This window comes from Epinephelus moara, chromosome 19 (genome assembly GCF_006386435.1).
Source record: "Epinephelus moara isolate mb chromosome 19, YSFRI_EMoa_1.0, whole genome shotgun sequence".
NCBI lineage: Eukaryota > Metazoa > Chordata > Actinopteri > Perciformes > Serranidae > Epinephelus > Epinephelus moara.
The window spans coordinates 14,376,553-14,393,439 of NC_065524.1; the positions used below are offsets into that span (position 1 = coordinate 14,376,553).

The 16,887-nt window shown below is 43.4% G+C and overlaps 1 protein-coding gene across 4 annotated transcripts in view; it reads left to right on the forward strand.

Moving 5' to 3' along the window:
* The window catches only part of LOC126406681 (spectrin beta chain, non-erythrocytic 5), a 33,388-nt gene extending 21,806 nt beyond the window's left edge, over positions 1–11,582 (forward strand). For 2 of the 4 annotated variants that reach the window (XM_050071134.1, XM_050071135.1), the window contains exons 21-34: positions 85–268; positions 363–518; positions 626–1,006; positions 1,261–1,380; positions 3,185–5,128; positions 6,401–6,535; positions 6,652–6,726; positions 6,819–6,905; positions 7,011–7,102; positions 7,207–7,292; positions 7,382–7,445; positions 8,017–8,237; positions 9,014–9,160; positions 9,256–11,581. In XM_050071134.1, coding sequence (XP_049927091.1) covers positions 85–268; positions 363–518; positions 626–1,006; positions 1,261–1,380; positions 3,185–5,128; positions 6,401–6,535; positions 6,652–6,726; positions 6,819–6,905; positions 7,011–7,102; positions 7,207–7,292; positions 7,382–7,445; positions 8,017–8,237; positions 9,014–9,160; positions 9,256–9,521 — 3,958 coding nt within the window. In that variant the 3' untranslated portion in view covers positions 9,522–11,581. Of the gene's footprint in view, positions 1–84; positions 269–362; positions 519–625; positions 1,007–1,260; positions 1,381–3,184; positions 5,129–6,400; positions 6,536–6,651; positions 6,727–6,818; positions 6,906–7,010; positions 7,103–7,206; positions 7,293–7,381; positions 7,446–8,016; positions 8,238–9,013; positions 9,161–9,255 lie in introns of all 4 variants that reach the window. The other 2 variants (XM_050071136.1, XM_050071137.1) reach the window with 2 other exon arrangements.
* The last annotated feature ends 5,305 nt before the right edge of the window (positions 11,583–16,887 follow it).

Sequence of the window (16,887 nt, forward strand, 5' to 3'; positions counted from 1 at the left end):
ATGTTTTTTTCAAACGTATGGCTTCTCTCACAGCCTTGTTCCTTGTCTCCTCCACCACCTCCTCCCCCTCTCCTGTTTGAATAGCTCATGGACAGAAGACACCAGGTCGTGCATCTTCTCAGATACCGCCTTGCATTTCGGGAAAGACGGCCAGAGGCCACTCGCTGCAGAGCTGGACATGCAGATTGAGCAAAAGTTTGAGGAGTTTGATGAGCTGGCAGAAACGGGGAGAAACCTTTTAGACAAAGAGCACCACCTCACGCAGATGGTGAGCAGGGTGACACACTGATGACTCACTGCGATACTCGGATATACTGTTGGTTTAATTTTTTCCACTTTTAAAAACCCTGGATGTCTTGCAGGTGAAGGAGCGCATGGAAGAACTGAGGAGTATGCTCGGGTGGATCTCGGTGCACTGGAGGGCTCAGAAACAGCAGTGGCTTCATAAGAAGAGCCAACAGGAGCCTTCACAGGATAATATTTATTCTGAGGCCACAATGTGCTCTCCATCGACAGAGGTAAATAAGCAGAGGGGTCAAAGTTAATCACAAAACCTCAACAATCCAAGACTGAAAGGTCGATTGGCTGTAAATTCTTAATTTTCTTTTCATGGCTTCCTACATAGAGTTCACCTCCTGAGCTGGAGGCCCACCAGTCCTACCAGTCCCACCAGATTCTAGTCTCTGATGAAGACAAACCAAAGGCAGCAGGAGACAGCCGGCCCTCATCCCTGCCGCCAACACAAGCTGAGCAGCAGGACGAGAAGCAGTTTGAGGATGGGTATGAGGTCATGAACAGTATTGGACCACGGGGTGGCGAGGCTACCTCCTCAGAGACTCCCAAACCCTCCATTGTGGTCCTCAAAGAGCCCAGCAGCCCTGCTTTAGGGGGCACGGTCAACCTCATCCTTAGCTTTGGTAACACGGGGGACAGCCAGGTTCAGGTGCTTGACCCACCTGCTAGGACGGACGAGGTGGTGGAGGAGACCTCTGAGCCTGTCCACAGGGTGAGAAACACGCTCATCACCTCACACTTAAAGTCACCAAACACCATTATGGGCTGCCACTGTTATCGGCTACATAAATTCCTCACTTAAAGCACTGAAGCAAATGATACTTGTTGCTGAAAGTCAATGCAGTAACATCATATCCCTGTGATGACACTGCATGGGATCTCCCTCCTTGACTATCTGCTGCTGTTCCTCCCTCTTCTCTCCTTTGGCCTTCATGTCCTCCTTTTTTCCCCCGTTTTCTCCCTCAGCCCGCTGTGCCTCCATCTTCTGCCTGTAAAAACTTTTGGAGGCGCTGCCAGGGGCTTTTGGAAAATACTTTGGGTAGTTTAAAGCGAAAGAGAAAGATTTATCGGCAGAGTGCAAATGAGGTAAATTGCGCGGTGTGAACTGGCATTGCATGCTGCGTCTCGAAGTGTGCTGGGACTGCATGCTGTGTGTAGTTGTTTTCTGGGGGCAGCATGCTCTACTAACCCGTTACAAGGTACAGCCGGTCTGCAGCTTTCCCTGTGTTGCTGCCCTGTCTGTAAGCCAGGCATGAGCGCAGAAAGGAAACAGGTCACGCCAAAGCGCTATCATATTTGCACTCGCACCATCTCCGAAGTCACTGCAGCTGGAAAATTTACAGTCAATGTGAGAAAAGTGAGAAAAGATAACAAACTGTTTTACTGTCAGAACTCACAATTTCCTACTTAACTGCAGTCATAAATGCAAATCCAAAACCACATAAATTCTATTTTTAATGAAGCACAGCCTGTTGTAATGAGATGGGACAGAGAGGTGCTGCTTTTACAGTCCACTTGTGAAAATATAAACATAATGAATGAAGTGTAACAATATATATGATCTCCAATTAGTGGACAAAAATCTGTTCTGTGCTCTGTTTCAGAAACAAATATATTTTTGTTATGTTACTGTCTCCAGTTTGTTACAAATTAAGAGAATTAATTTGACCAGATATATAGTATTATGCCAACCTATGCAAAGTAAAATGTTCTTTATTGATCGATTTTATTGTATTCTACTGTAGGGCATTTTATCTAAAAATAGACTGTGAATCTTGGCGGTGTTGATATTTAAAGGAGCCATGTCCCCATCATACATTCCAGCCTTAAAATCGAGGAATTACCTACGTAAGTTTGAGGCACTGGAAACAAATTTGTATGTTTTGGATGTGGATGTAAATCCATCTTTGCAGTAATCTGTCAGTAGTCATTTTGTCTTGTGTAAACTCAGATAAATAGTTAAATTCCCAAATAAAAATCACAATGAATCAGTGTGTTTACACTCCAACTTTCCTCCAACATTAAAAACTTTTCTTTGGAGCTTAACTTGTTCAATGAGCCAGAATTTAAAGCTGGAGAGCACCGATGGCAGACACAGAATAAGGGTGATGAGTAAGAAAAGCACACACAGTCTTCTCCCTGCTGTGAATGTTGACAGACGCTCTCTCTTCTCCTTCTGTCATTTCACCACAAGCCTGACGTAAACCTGGTCTTGTTTGGCTCTCCGCGGCTGTGCCTCGGTTGTGTTAAAATAAGTGACCTCACCTTCACTTCCTATGAAACTTTTGCTCCAAAATGGCTCCCAGCAGGAGTGCGTCCCAAACGCCAACACAGGCGCAGTCATTAGACAAAGAACTGGTGCTGAACTTTTCAAGAAAGGCCCCCAGACTACACACCATGATTTATAGTCTGGGGCTTCCACAGAAACAAGAGATTAGTCACAGAGTTGAAAGGTCAAGCCATTACAGCTGCATATGACGGCATGTGCAGCCACATGTGATTTTGATTAAGTCCTGCAAGTGTGCAGTTACAATCATGTTCGTGTTCTTTTGTCCTTTCATCTAATTTGTACGTCTTTCACATGTTTTTATACATCTGCATTGCCGTGTGAGGCTTGTGCATTCCTGAATCCATTGTTTTCTTGGGTGTGTGGGATGTGAGGTTAAGAGGCTGATGTTTGTCTCTGAAAAGTAGCTGATTGTCTTAGTCAGGTTATCACTCATGTCATCATTCATCTGTAACACATGAAACAGCTCTTGTTCTCGCAGAGGGCTGCAGGGCTCCAGCCTGCAGCACGCATGAGTCTCCCTGGGGTTAACTGTTTGTGATAAAGCATTTACATTAACAGTATGAGAGGTCCCACACGCCTAATATCCGTTTCTTTTTCTAGGTAAGTACCTACTTGCATGTCAAGGATAACAACTTGGCTGTGGCCCCTGTGTATGAGAGTATCACCCTGCCACGCCAAAAGAGCCGCTCTACAGCCTCAGCCTCACCTACTTTCCTGCCGTCCACCTCTTCCTCGTCATCTTCCTCAGTGCCTGCACCTCAGACGGCCAATGTAACCTTTCACGCTTCGGCAGGGAATGGCGGCAGCTCCATTTTCAGCAGCCTTAAGAGAATGGGAAAGAAGAGGAAGAGGAAGAGAGATGGTCGAAGACACACTATCCAGAAAATCATGGGAGTGGAGGAGCAAAGGGACGGGATGCCTCAGTTTGGCTGCGAGACAGTCACATACGACACACATACATGGCCACTTAAGGAAGGCAGGAGGAGGAAGACTTCACCAAAGAGTAGGGATAGAGTAGAAGCTATGGCCTACATGAAGAACCCCCTGCTGAAGGACATTGATACAGAGTGTTCAGGAGAATACAGCATTATTCCATATGCTGAATCAGAGGGGCCAACCACAAATCACGCGAGAAGCCACTGCAGATTCCTCTCTTTGGGCTCTGTGCTGAGCTTCGACCTGCCCAAGGACATGACCCTCATCCCCAGCATTCAGGACATCATTACCATCGCCCCTCCGGAATCCAAAACCGGAGCAGGGACTGATCCGGACCCCCACTCCCAGAGACAATCAGCCCTGAGCTCTTTCAAACAGACTCGACCCACTCCTGCAGTCACACGCAGTTCAGCAGAAATCAGTTTTCCTGAAACTCAGACTTCGACGATTGTCATGAAAGATCTGCCTGATGTGGAGAAGAGTTTCCAACCAGCACCTCCTCTTTCCCCGGGACAGGATGAGGATCAGACTGTGCCATGTAACGACCTGTCTCAAACACAGTTCAGTCAGCAGGAGGATCCAGAGCAGGAGTGGGACAAAATGTCATCAGAGGTTAAAACCAATACAACTGAAAGAGATGTGACCGTCCAGTCTTCCCAGCTCCCTATTTATGTGAACCAAGCCCAAAATACAGCTGCACATAAACACCAATGCCCTAGTGTCCACACACTCATCCGAGACCTAAAAGGACATCAGTACCATAAATGTGCAAGGACCCAGTGTGTGCATGGAGAGAGTCCTGGACAGTGTCTGAGCCAAGCTTCTCATATGGTGGTGAATCTGAAGTCGACAGTGAATGTGAGTGTTCGTCAGGACTCAGTTGACTCTGGAATCTCCACCTCCAGCAGTATCAAGCTTTGTACTGATGCTCCATGTCCAGATAAGCAGCAGCCCAAGGGTGTGGTGGGGAGGCTGATGTCCCTTGAGGTGGGAGGTATAGACTGCGCTAAATCGAAGGAGAGCACTGTAACATCATCAGGTTTGTCAACAGACTCAGCAGAGCTAGATACAGAGCCCGTCAACCTCGACCACCAGCAATTTGAGGAGGAAGAAGAAGAACTGGAGGACATCTGGAACCAGACTACTAACTTTAGACAGAGCATCTGCTCAGACATTATGTACCAGCCCAACCAGGAAGAGTCTGAACCCTCTGTCCAATCCAAAGAGCCCCCTTCCCGCTCACCTTCACCCAAGACCCCGGCTGTGCTCTACAGGAACCTGGTCACTGCCTCAGCACCCAACCTCCTCGTGGCCGAGTTTAAACTGCCCTCCTACCTTCAGAGCTTGCTGGGTTACGACAAGGAGCAGAGTCCCAAAGTTAACCTCCCTCCACTGGCCACAGGAGACAGGAGATCCTGGGCGGCCTTTCCTAACAGGGAGCCAGCCGGCAAGATCTCAGTGACAGTAAACGAGACGGCATCTGATCCAGTGAAGCTGCCAGATGTGGGGGACAATCAGAGATATATTTATCAGTACAGAGAGGATGAGGAGGAGGAGGAGGAGGCAAAGGTGGGGGAGGAGGTGGATGAGCACGCAGGTAGTTTGAAGGTGAGGTCAGCGTTTGGTATACTGTGATGTCAAAACCTTTGAGACTAGATCAGTTCACCCAAATTACAGAAAAAAACGTATTCCTACTGGTGTGTAGGCATGCATACGTGGTTTTATTTACCCAGGTTTGGAGATATCTGTCTTTGAGATTTCCCAGTACAATGGAAAGAATTACAACTAAGTTAGTGACATTCAAAGTCTGTAGTGGGATGTTGTTAGAAATCCTCTGACATATCTAAAACTCCAGCAAATAAAACAAGTGGTGGAATGTAACTACGTACATTTACTCTAGCACTCTACAGTTTTGGCATACTTGTACTTTCCTTTAGTATTTCCAATGCCATACCTCTGCTCCAATATAAATCACAGATAAATATTGTGCTCTGTACTTCAGTGCATTGATCTGATAACTTACATGTCTTTCCAGATTCAGATTATTAACATAACATTTAAATAAAATAACTAATAAGTCATGATACAATACAATAGGTTAAGCTATCCAACAATATATATGTAATAAAAATTAGCTCCACATTTACCAACTGCAACATTAAAGTAATAAACACTGTGGTATTACTACTTTTACTTAAAGGTCTAGTGTATAGGATTTAGTGGCGCCTAGTGGTGAGGTTGCAGATTGCACCCAACCAAAACTACTCTCATGTCAAGCATGTAGAAGAACAACAGTGGCCAATGCGAAAACATGAATGGCCCTATAGAGCCAGTGTTTGATTTGTCCATGCTGGGCTATGGTAGGACAACATGGCAGACTCCATGGAGAAGGACCTGCTCAGTGTGTAGATATTAACAGCTCATTCTAAGGTAACAAAACACAACAAATCTTATTTTCAGGTGCTTTATAAACTACTGAAAAGATAGTTCTGAATATTATAATGCATTTCTGCCAACAGATGCCCCTAAATCCTACACACTTGACCTTTAAGTAATTCATCTGACAACTTCTTCCACCTCTGAATAAAACCAAAACTGTCAGCATGACTAGATAGCATCAAAAGTGTTTTATGTAATTTGGGTGAACTGAAACTCTAACCCACTCTACCTCATTTATTAGAATCCTAATTAATGCAATAGTAATAAATCTAAATGTTTATACAGTATTAACAAGTATGTCAACTATCCGATGTATACAGTGAATACAAACTAAAGTCATTTTGCAGTAAACCTTAGTGTTGATATTTAAGGCAAGTAACTGCACGAGCAGCTCATATTATGTCATCAGTGATGACTGTGGTATCTTCTCTTACTGAACAGGACCACTCAATGAGTCTACTGTCAGTTCATATGGGTTTGGATGGCATCTGTCAGCAAAGAGAAGCCTCTCACAGCCTGGACAACATGGAGAAGCAGGAAGAATCAGTGGCCACAGGAGGGCGCTGTATCACCCTGGTAAGAGTGACTGCAATCTGTTCAGCTCTTTGCCTTTCAGAAACATGGCTTTTATGATTATCCACAGAGAGGAGTTTTCCTCTTTGTCTAAATGTTGTTAATTCAAACCCTCTCAGAGTGGAAAGCCTGAGCTGCAGTCTATGGAGGGAACGCTTGAGAGGAAGCACAAGCTGCAGCTGGGAGGAAAGAAAGTGAGCAAGGCTCCGTTTTATGTTTAAGCCAGCACGGTCAGCAAATGTAAAGCCCACAGTCAGCAGCACACACTCTTATCTTATTTTCACAGGCTGCCTCCAGAGGCTGGAACTCCTACCATGCTGTCCTATATAGACACACCTTGTGCTTCTACCAGGATAGAAAGGATACACTGAGGGTAAGCAGAAAAAATACAACAAAAAGAGCCCAGGAGAACAGAAATGATAAATAATTGAATTGGAAAGTATGAAGTCAATGATGATCAATCTGTGCTGTGCTGCAGAGCTCTGCATGCGGCCTGCCGCTGAACCTCATGGGAGCTGAGTGTTCACCTGCACCAGAGTACACCAAAAAACCCAACTGCTTTCGACTACGGTAAGACTGTAATAAAAACTAATTCACAATGACGATGTTTTATAGATGATACAGAGAGCTGTGTGTTTGGCCATTCTGTAACAGTTGTCTTTTCTGGCACTCAGGCTTCGTGATGGGTCCGAATATCTGCTCAATGCTTCCTCACGCTTTATGATGAAGAAATGGATGATGAAAATACAAGCAAGCACAGGTAAACATTATATTTCAAAGCTAATGCATGCAAATTCTGTAGCGATACGAAACGGATGTGATTCATATACGGGGTTTTTTCCTTCATAGGTCGGAGTGAGTCTGTGCCTTCATTATCAAGTGTCCCAGCTGATCAAGACTTCCCCATTTCCTTGTAAGATATGACGGTTTAAAGGGAGAGTCCACCCCAAAATCAAATATTTTTACTCCTACCTGTAGTGCTGTTTATCAGTCTAGATTGTTTTGGAGTTGCAGAGTGTTGGAGATATCGGCTGTAGAGATGTCTGCCTTCTCTGTAATATAATGGAATTAGATGGCACTCAGCTTGTGGTGCTCAAAGAGGCAAAATAATAAAACAGAAACAGACATGAAACTGCTCACAACAAGGTCTGTGGATTATCTTGAGTAACTGGGTCATGATTTCTGGAAAGAGACATTGCTGTTGAGTTTTTCAAATTAATTTTTTTGGCACCTTGAGTACCACAAACTGAGTGCCATCTAGTTCCATTATATTGGGGAGAAGGCAGAGAGCTTTATGGCCAATATCTCCAACACTTGGCAGCTTACACCAAAACAATCTAGACCGATGAATGGCACTACAGGTCAGAGGAAAAATATGCATTTTGATTTGGGGGTGAACTGTCCCTTTAACAACCTCCAGCTCCTGATGCTTCTGCTTCTTTATAATAATGTTTGTGATTAAAACATGTTCCTCTCCCTTCCAGAAAGCCCTTCCTCTGTCCCAATTGTCATGGTCTTGCCAAATGCCACTGCCCCTCCTCCCGCCATGATGTCACCTCCACGTTCCCAAGGCGCAAACCGCCGGGCGCGACCCAAACCAAAGAGATTGTTGTCGTCACCAGAGAGTTCAGTCACATGCCGCAGAGTAATTTAAGGAGTGTGGATGAGCAGTCGACCATGTCATCCTCAGATGGAGGCTGCTGTGGTAAGGCCTTCTGCTGAATCAACAAAAGCAATACAAGCCCCACCCTCTATTGTTGGCTACTGGATAGCCCCACTGGGCCCACTGGTGGTTAGAGGATCTGCTATGGTAGATATTTAACAGGAGTTCTATTCATTTTCCCAATAATGATTTTATTAAACAAGCTGGTGTTGCTTGCTTCTTTACTCTTGAGCTCAAGAAGAAATTCATATAGGTTTGCAGTGTTTCAGGCTGCTATAAGTGCTCTAACCAGGAAAATTGCTGTTGCAGGTATAGCATGTTCCACTAGGTGGAGCTGAGGTATTGTCTTACTACATGTTAAACAACTAGAGTATCACAGGACTGCACAGAGGCAGCTCACACTTTGTCCCTCAGCTCTTCTGTTTTAAAGGTCCAGTGTGTAGGATTTAGGGGCAACTATTGTCAGAAATGGAATATAATATTTATAACTGTGTTTTCATTAGTGTATAATCACCTGAAAAAAAGGATTGTTGGGTTGTTGTTACCTCAGAATGAGCCAGTTATATCTACATAGGAAGTGGGTCCTCTTCTACAAAGTCCACCATGTTGCTCTACAGTAGCTCTGAATGGACAAACCAAACACTGACTCTAGATGGTGCCATTACCTTTTCACATTTGCACATCAACCACTGAAGTTCTTTGACACATTTGGCACATGGGAGAAGTTTAAGTTTTTGCAACCTTACTGCTAGATACCACTAAATCCTACACACAAGACCTTTAATGTCTGCTTTTAATAATGCCTTGTCCCCCTCTAGATGATGATGAAGACAGTTTAAAGCAGACGGTGACTCACAGACTGTCTGGAGCATGCAGAAACAACACCTCTCCCTCCCCTCACTCCCCTGTCTCCAGCGGTCAAGACTGGCTCAGCACCAAGCGTCGCTCCCACTCCTTCACATCAGGTTAGTTTGCAGTTATTAACCTAAATCTATAACATGACTGTGAATCATAAACAGCTGTTTCTCAGCCTCCTAATGTTCACTCTGTTTCCTCTCAGCAACGTTTCAGAAGATCAAACCCATGCAGCACACCCCTGGAGGCAGCGGCCTGGAAAGAGGCTCCAACTACTGTGTGACTCTTGTCGTTGGAGACAAGACGTCAGACGGCGTGTCTATAAGCAGGAGCTCTGAGTCCCCGCTGCTGGCCTCGGCCGGATGGCAGCAGGACACCCATCAGGACTCTGCTCTGAGGAGCTACGCCAGCCTGCCACGGCCGCACAACAAATCTGTCTTCAAAAAGTTCTTTGGGAAAAGGGACCTCTGAGATATTTTAATGATTTTACTAATAAAGGGTTTTAGAAATAGTTTCTAATGTGCAGTGCACATATTTGTTGAAAAGCAAAAAAAGAAAAAAAAAATGCTACTACTGATTATATTTATGATGGGAAGAGCTACCATGGTTTTATTTTTGATGTGTTTTATATAAATCACTTCAAATCCTGATGAGTGCCTTTAATGAGTGTTTATATTGATCCAAGTTAAAAGGAGCAATAGTGTGTGTGTGCACTGTGTAGATGTAGATTCTATTAATTGAAAAACATGTTTTCTTACCAGCCGTATGTCATGTTTCCTGTTGTTTTGTTGTTGTTTTTATTGTTGTGTTATTGGGTTAACAGTCTCTGTTGAAAGAAACCTATCTGCTCAGTGGAGAATCAGTTTCAAAACCATTTTCACAGAATAATCTCAGTGATATAATCTTAAATCAGTTATGACTTAGTCTTATCCTGAACTCATGACACTTACTTCACATGTACAGCGTGTGGTGCACCAAAACATTTTCTCCTTTATACTGAAATCAGCAGTTTGATACTGCTCGAGCTTGTTTGATATTAACACATTTAAAATACTAATTGTAGCAAAGGCTATTCATAATAAAACATTAAAAACCAAGACTTTGCTTCGGCTCTGATTAATAGATGGAGATATTTATTTTTTAATACAGTTGTGGTGAAAATGTCTGTTATTCAAACCCTGCTGTCATCTCTGGAGGCTTTGAAGAGAAAAAAGGATTAGATGAATGGAGAGATTAAAGGCCAGGCCAGGCTAAGAACATTCTCACATCATTAGCCTTCTTTTTGCATATTAAAGACATGATTCAAACAAATCCATAATCAACAGCATTAATGCTGAGGACCCAAACATTCTTTGTAGACATTATGGCTGCATAATGAGTCATATGCATAAAGAGTTCGCAAAATGCTGCTGTTTAGCATCACAAAATATTCAGCGATTCCCTTCAAGATGTCTGAGGGACAGATTAGTTTGAGCAGAGAGGGAAATGGGTCACTTGGTGCACATTTTAAAACAATTTTGGAAGATCTGGAATATATAAAGAACTAGAAAAGGCTAATGTCTCTCAAGAAAGTGTAAGTGTGCATGCCTAATCTGAGAATTGCAGGTGCAAACACTAAACAGGTAGAAATGTCCTCAAATGTTAGTTTACATGTGCAAAGTCATACAGGAGCTGCAGCTGAAGTGTCTGTTAAAGTGTGAGCATTGTTTGGGTGTAAAATGCATTTTGAAGTGTAAGAGCCAAAAGCAATTGAGATCGGCTGAGGTGTAATCACTGAGAGCAACTGAAATTTTAATTCCAAGTTTGAGCCATGTAGGCAGTTGAACTGTCTATTTATATAAAAGAAGAAGAAAATACACTTTATTAATCCCTGAGGGGAAATTAAATTGGTTCACTCTATTGTCATATACACACAGGCCTGAAATACACATACACAAAATCAGGACCTATACATGCATTAAATGGAGAGATGTCTGAGCAAGGGGGCTGCCCATGGACGGGTGCCCTGAGCAATTGGAGTGTCCGTGCCTTCGTCAGGGGCGCCTTGACAGTGCCCTGGAGGTGTGCTGGCAGCTCTCCCCCTGCCAGTCCACTCCATATTTGGTCCGGACAGGGACTTGAGCCAAGTCTCTACGGGCTGAGCTACTGCCACCCTGTTTTATATATATAAGCACTCTAAGAAAAAGATAGAAGCATTTGAACTGTTCAGAAGTGCATTGCATCCACATAGGATAAGTAAATAGACACATAATCTGGTAACTACAAGGAAAGCTCTCATGATTATGAGGGATCTCCTACTTAGAGGATATTATCTTCTAGGACAGGTGTAGGCAACCTGCAGCTCTGGAGCCACATGTGGCTCCCTAGCTCCTCTCCAGTGTCTTCCTGAGGCTTTGACAAAATTTGAATAACAGTTTTTTTTTGTAACATTTTAATTTCAATGTATCATTGTTGCAGACCTAAAGTGATTTTTACAATCTCCAATCAGGAAAATGCTTAAAAATGTCTACATAAATGCCTATACACTGAATTAAAAAAAAAGTTTTAACATTTTGTCAACTAACAATATGTCTCCAACTTGGTGCAATTTCCTCTAAATTTTGACAAACCTTGATAGCCTTGGCTAGTGTTCATGAGTCTCCCTAACTAGGCTCTTTGTAAGGTTCAAATATGTGTTGTAGCTCCACCTTTTCTTATTTTTGGGCCCAAATTGTCTCTTTTGATGGTAAAGGTCACTGACCCCTGTTCTAGGATATCATAAGTCTGTTCTTCACAAGGTTCCTGCACTAAACAGCCCACATAAATGTGTAAGTTTATATCCATGAAGCATGGATTTAACTGTTTCTGCAGGAGTCGAACGAATTCCAGCAGGTCAGACAGGGCTTTCCACCTGAATAATCCCAACGACTTGAGGTGTCTGCACAGTGCTGACATACTGATATTTTTGCCATCCACATCAAGTCACATTAAAATATGCTAGTGTCTTTAATTGAGAAAGAAATAAAAGCAGATTAAATGCAATAGCGCTATCATTGTTCACTCTCTTATCCTGTAGCCTAAGTTAGCGCCAACTGTTAACTACCTGCTGTAATTACGAGATAGCAACTTACAATTACGAGGTAAGGTTGTCTTTGTTTTTTTGCGCTTCCATTGCATGTTAGTCAAAATTGTAAAAGCTGAAAGCAATTGAAATTTTAGCTGAAGGTTAAGTGTCAGTAATAGTTGAGGCATGTGCACTGTTAAGAGTCATTTAGTGTGTTAGCAGCGACCACAGCAACACACCCTCAGATCACACTGTATCCATGCTGATTTGAAGAAATGTATATATTATAACTACATATATATATAAACACACACACTATATTTATATACTGTGAAGTCGCACTATCACAACTATTTAAAGAAAAAAAAAAAAAGGAGGAAGATTTGAGTTTTGGCTCGACCACTGCACCACCTCTCAGCTCATAAACACTGCCAAAAGTCACAGTGTGGTCTTGGCACGTATATGCGCATAAACACATGCACGCGGCAGCTACAGTAGCGTATGGAATGGAAACAGCTAGAAAAAGCTCTGCGTTTGTGGTGCAAATTTGTCAGAAGCATCCAGCAGAAGCATTAATCACAGCAGGTCAGCAATCTGTGAATCATTATCCAGACTCTATAGAGTTGTATGACTCAGACTCTCACAGCACTGTAAAATATACCCTAAGATTGTTCAGTGTGTACACAAAATCCCCATATAAGTCATGTCCATGTGCCACCGCATTGATCTATATGATATTAGTTTAGACAAGCTAATAATCCACAATGACATCCAGGATGTGATTGGCAAATTCACATAGTTGCTGCGTGCACATATGGCACCTATTTTCTCGATATGCATGGACTACAAACATTTGGGTTTTCCCCTCCACAATAAAGACAGTTTTTGTGTATTTTTCTTCTCTGTCAAGTTTGGATTGACAGCCACGTCCGTTTTGGCCCCGAGGGATGCAACACTCACTGGCCAATCGATTGATCACCATGCCCCCGATCATTGTGTCCGCTCTGTGCCCTCTGACCTCCATATCATCCACTGACAGCTCCTGACTGCTTCCTTCGCAGCTGTGGGGGTTTCAGCCCTCCCCTGCAGAGACAGAGATGCACTCACACCGCTTGTGTGTCACCACACTCTGGAGGCTTCCTCTGTAAGTGTGGGATTATATGGCTGGGCAATGGATACGTGCACCATAAAAACACAACACCCACACACTTCTCCACACTTGGGTTGTCGCATTTCCTCTTGTCTAACCACTAATAACGGCCCACATGACACATCCTACCAAAGGTGAGGTAAAGTCCAGGTTTTGTTATGTAGCCAAGTGAGGAGTGACTCACCGGGGTTACCACAGTCATTCAAAGAGATCCGGAGATCACAAGGAGCCATCAAGGTTGTGTAACAGGAGAGGGATGTCCTCAGGCCTCCACCCCTCCCCTGCTGCTGAAGGAAAATGGTCCTCTGGAAGGAGGCATGACTCTTCACACATCTCAGATCTCAGCAGGGAATATGTTAATAGTTGCTCTTTAGTTTCATAGATGACCCATTCCATCATAATAAGAATAGATTTATGTCCATAATTTGGTACATTATAAATGCTGCTCGTTTTATGAGTAGCAAAGGAAGACATTTGTCGAAATGATGCAAAGATTTCCCTTTTTTATTTTCCTTCCCGTGCTTCTTTGAGCTTTGATCCCGGGCTAAAAGGTAGGCTTGCAGAGGGGTGTGCTAGTGGCCCAGATACAGGCTTTGAAACCTAACACTGTCTGCCTCCAGCAGCCCCGGGGAGCCCATGAAAGTGATGTAATGGGAAGAGTGGTTTAGGAATCATCGGTGGTGGGCAGCAGGGTGGAATAGCGGTTAGGAACCTACAGATCAAATGGCTTAATTTCCACAGCCTTCGGATCCCATTTGACATTAACTGCCCACCTGTCAAGAGCAGCGGACCTGAGCTATGCCCATTAGCACAATGAGGTAAATTAGAGCTCAATTACAGCTTTCTGGGAATATATTTGAACTCACAACCCCTGTGGGCTGTGCAGAGCCTTGTGGCACGAACGGTGAGAAGTCACACACCCAGTACATGCTTAGAAATTATCTTGATTTAGGAGTGTTGCTAAGTGCTTACCATGTGCAGGCTTTGGCACTGAGAAGTCTGACATCACAGATGCTAAGAAGCTTTAGCTCCACTTCTCTCAATGAATCACACGATCAACCTGGGAAATAAACTGTGAATTTGAAGTCCAGCTTTGGGAAAGCTAGAGCGGGCTTTTGTGTATCTCCCACATGGTCTTTGAACAATATGTCAGATTTTCATCAGCCGTGTTTGGCATTTTGGCCAAGGGCTTCTCGGACAATATATCACAATACCCCCCCTCCACCTCCCCCACAGCTGTCACTGTGCCTCCTGGGCTGGTACCACAAAGTGCAATAACTGGAGAGAAATGTCCTCATCTAAGCTCCAGCTCCCCACCATCCACCCCGCTACCCCTCCCTCCCTCCCTCCCTCCCTCCCTCCCTCCCACCAGCAAGCTCCCTTTTGTCCTGGATTGTTGGTAAGCTCCTTGCATTTCTGTATTCTCTGTGTGTGGAGGGATAAAGGGTACAGGGTGCCACATAGACATCTGTCCTGCAGATATGGTGCAAATGCATCTCTGCGATATGGATATTAATTCACGTCTTATCCATTCAAGCCATTCTATATGGCTTACGTCACGTCGGTACATTCATGTCCCCTGACAGCGTATCCAATTGTTACAGTTGCACAATGGTTATGTATGAACAAACCCATGGTGTTAACAATGGAAAATAGCAAGCATGATAACCATATGTCTGGTGAGTGCCATTAAATATAGTAATGTAATCTAAAAGGTTTTTGAGTATGGAGAGGGTTTCTCTTCTGTGCAAATAAAGGGAAATAATTATCTTTATGGATTTGAATTGTTTGCTACTGTATCACATATTGATGTTATGATGATATGGAACATTTTATACACATTATCAGTGCTTCCAAACCTATTTCCCCAACAGATGAACTGACCAACAATATTGCAAGTATTTATCAATTTGTTTTAGCTATTTCAATGGCTGATTCAGTATGAGGATATTTATTTATAAGACACGTAAAATTTTCACCAAAGATTCAAAATGTTGCCTGAGAAATACGACCCTCATCAGCCTAATTTGTGGTGCCGTGATTAAAAGTCAACTTCGAACAATCATAAGTCCTACATTGTAAATCCGACTGACTTGAAATTCAACATACAAGTCCAGCTCAATGTGCTCTGCAAAAAATCCTGAAGAACCAGGATTAAAGTCTGCCTGTGTAGATTTTCTGCCATTTTGAATTGTCTGAAAAGCACATTTTTGACGTCATCTCTTCAATCGTTGGTTCATTTTGTACCAAATTTTCTGTGGATCATTACAGGACCAAGTTTATCTACAGTTATCAAAACCTTGTTGACATCTCATTGCATAGCAAAAATACTGACCAATGAACTTTAAAAGGGGCGTGGCTCAGCGCATACAAAGACCTAGCTCAACAACCATTGGGCCAGTCATCAACAAACTTGCAGGAAATATCCACCTAAGTACCTGAAACATACCCTGAAAGTCTCATTCAAATAGACCACTAGGGGGCACTACAAATGCAAACAGTGGGTGTGGCATAACACAAGTCAGACTTTAAATCAGAAATTGTTTGCTGAATCATCACAAAACTTGCAGGATATGTTTCATAACAATGTTAAACCACGTGTGTAAAATTATTTTGAAATCACTCAATAGGGGGCGCCACCAGTTCCAAATAAGTACTTTGGCCTTGTGCAGAATTTGGTTATAATCAATAACAGTTTGTCTAACATCACAAAACTCAGTGGATATTTTTAACTAAGCTGTTGAAGCGTGTCCCCAAAATGTGCTGCAACTGACCAATAGGGAGAGACGGTGTTGCCGAGGAAGAATGGGCTGGCAGAGATGGGACATAAATGAATGAGCATCTGTTTATAGTCATAAAAGCTGTTCGTTATCTTTAATGCAGGTGTCATGAACTGTCAAAGGTCTTGATCCTTCCCAGCTTTCAACTTCTAACAGTCCATGCTGGCTGGGACGCTGGATTCGCCAAATGCTGGCCATGTTCTATTAATATTTTTCTAATTGGTTGAACTACTCCACAATATTTCCATGTACCCCCAGGCAACAGCAGAGGCACCCCTGGCTGCGAATCACTGCTGTAAATATGCCCTTTAATATCGCAATATGGTTGCTAATCACATTATAACAAATCCAATGCATCCACACACACACGCGCCCTTTATTTGGTAAAACTGGCACCGCCTCTGTCACTGTTACATAACCCATCTGCTACCCTGCTGCAGGGTGAGGCTGAGGATCACCTTCCATCAGGAGAGGCAGCTCCTTCAGCACTACTGCTTAGCTTGCCCCACCATGAACCATACCATCAAGTCTAATTGCCCGTTAAGCTTTTGCCTAAAACAACAACGCAACGCCATATTTCCATGTTGGTTCAAAAATACGACCATTGCGAGGTTGACTTTGAAGCCAATTCAGCGACTGTCGGTGCCAGCAGATCCAGAGGTACGTCAGCGGTGGCCACAGAACAGATGCTGGCACAGCAGCATGTCTGACGCAGATCACAGCTGGCAGCTCTCTCTGCAGCCAGCCTGACAGGTTACATCAGTTACACAAGCAGTACAAAAAAAAAAAAAAAACAAGTCAAAAAAAGCCTTCCATGTATTTTCACTTTGAAATGACCTGAAGATGCTTTAGTGTTGAAACAAA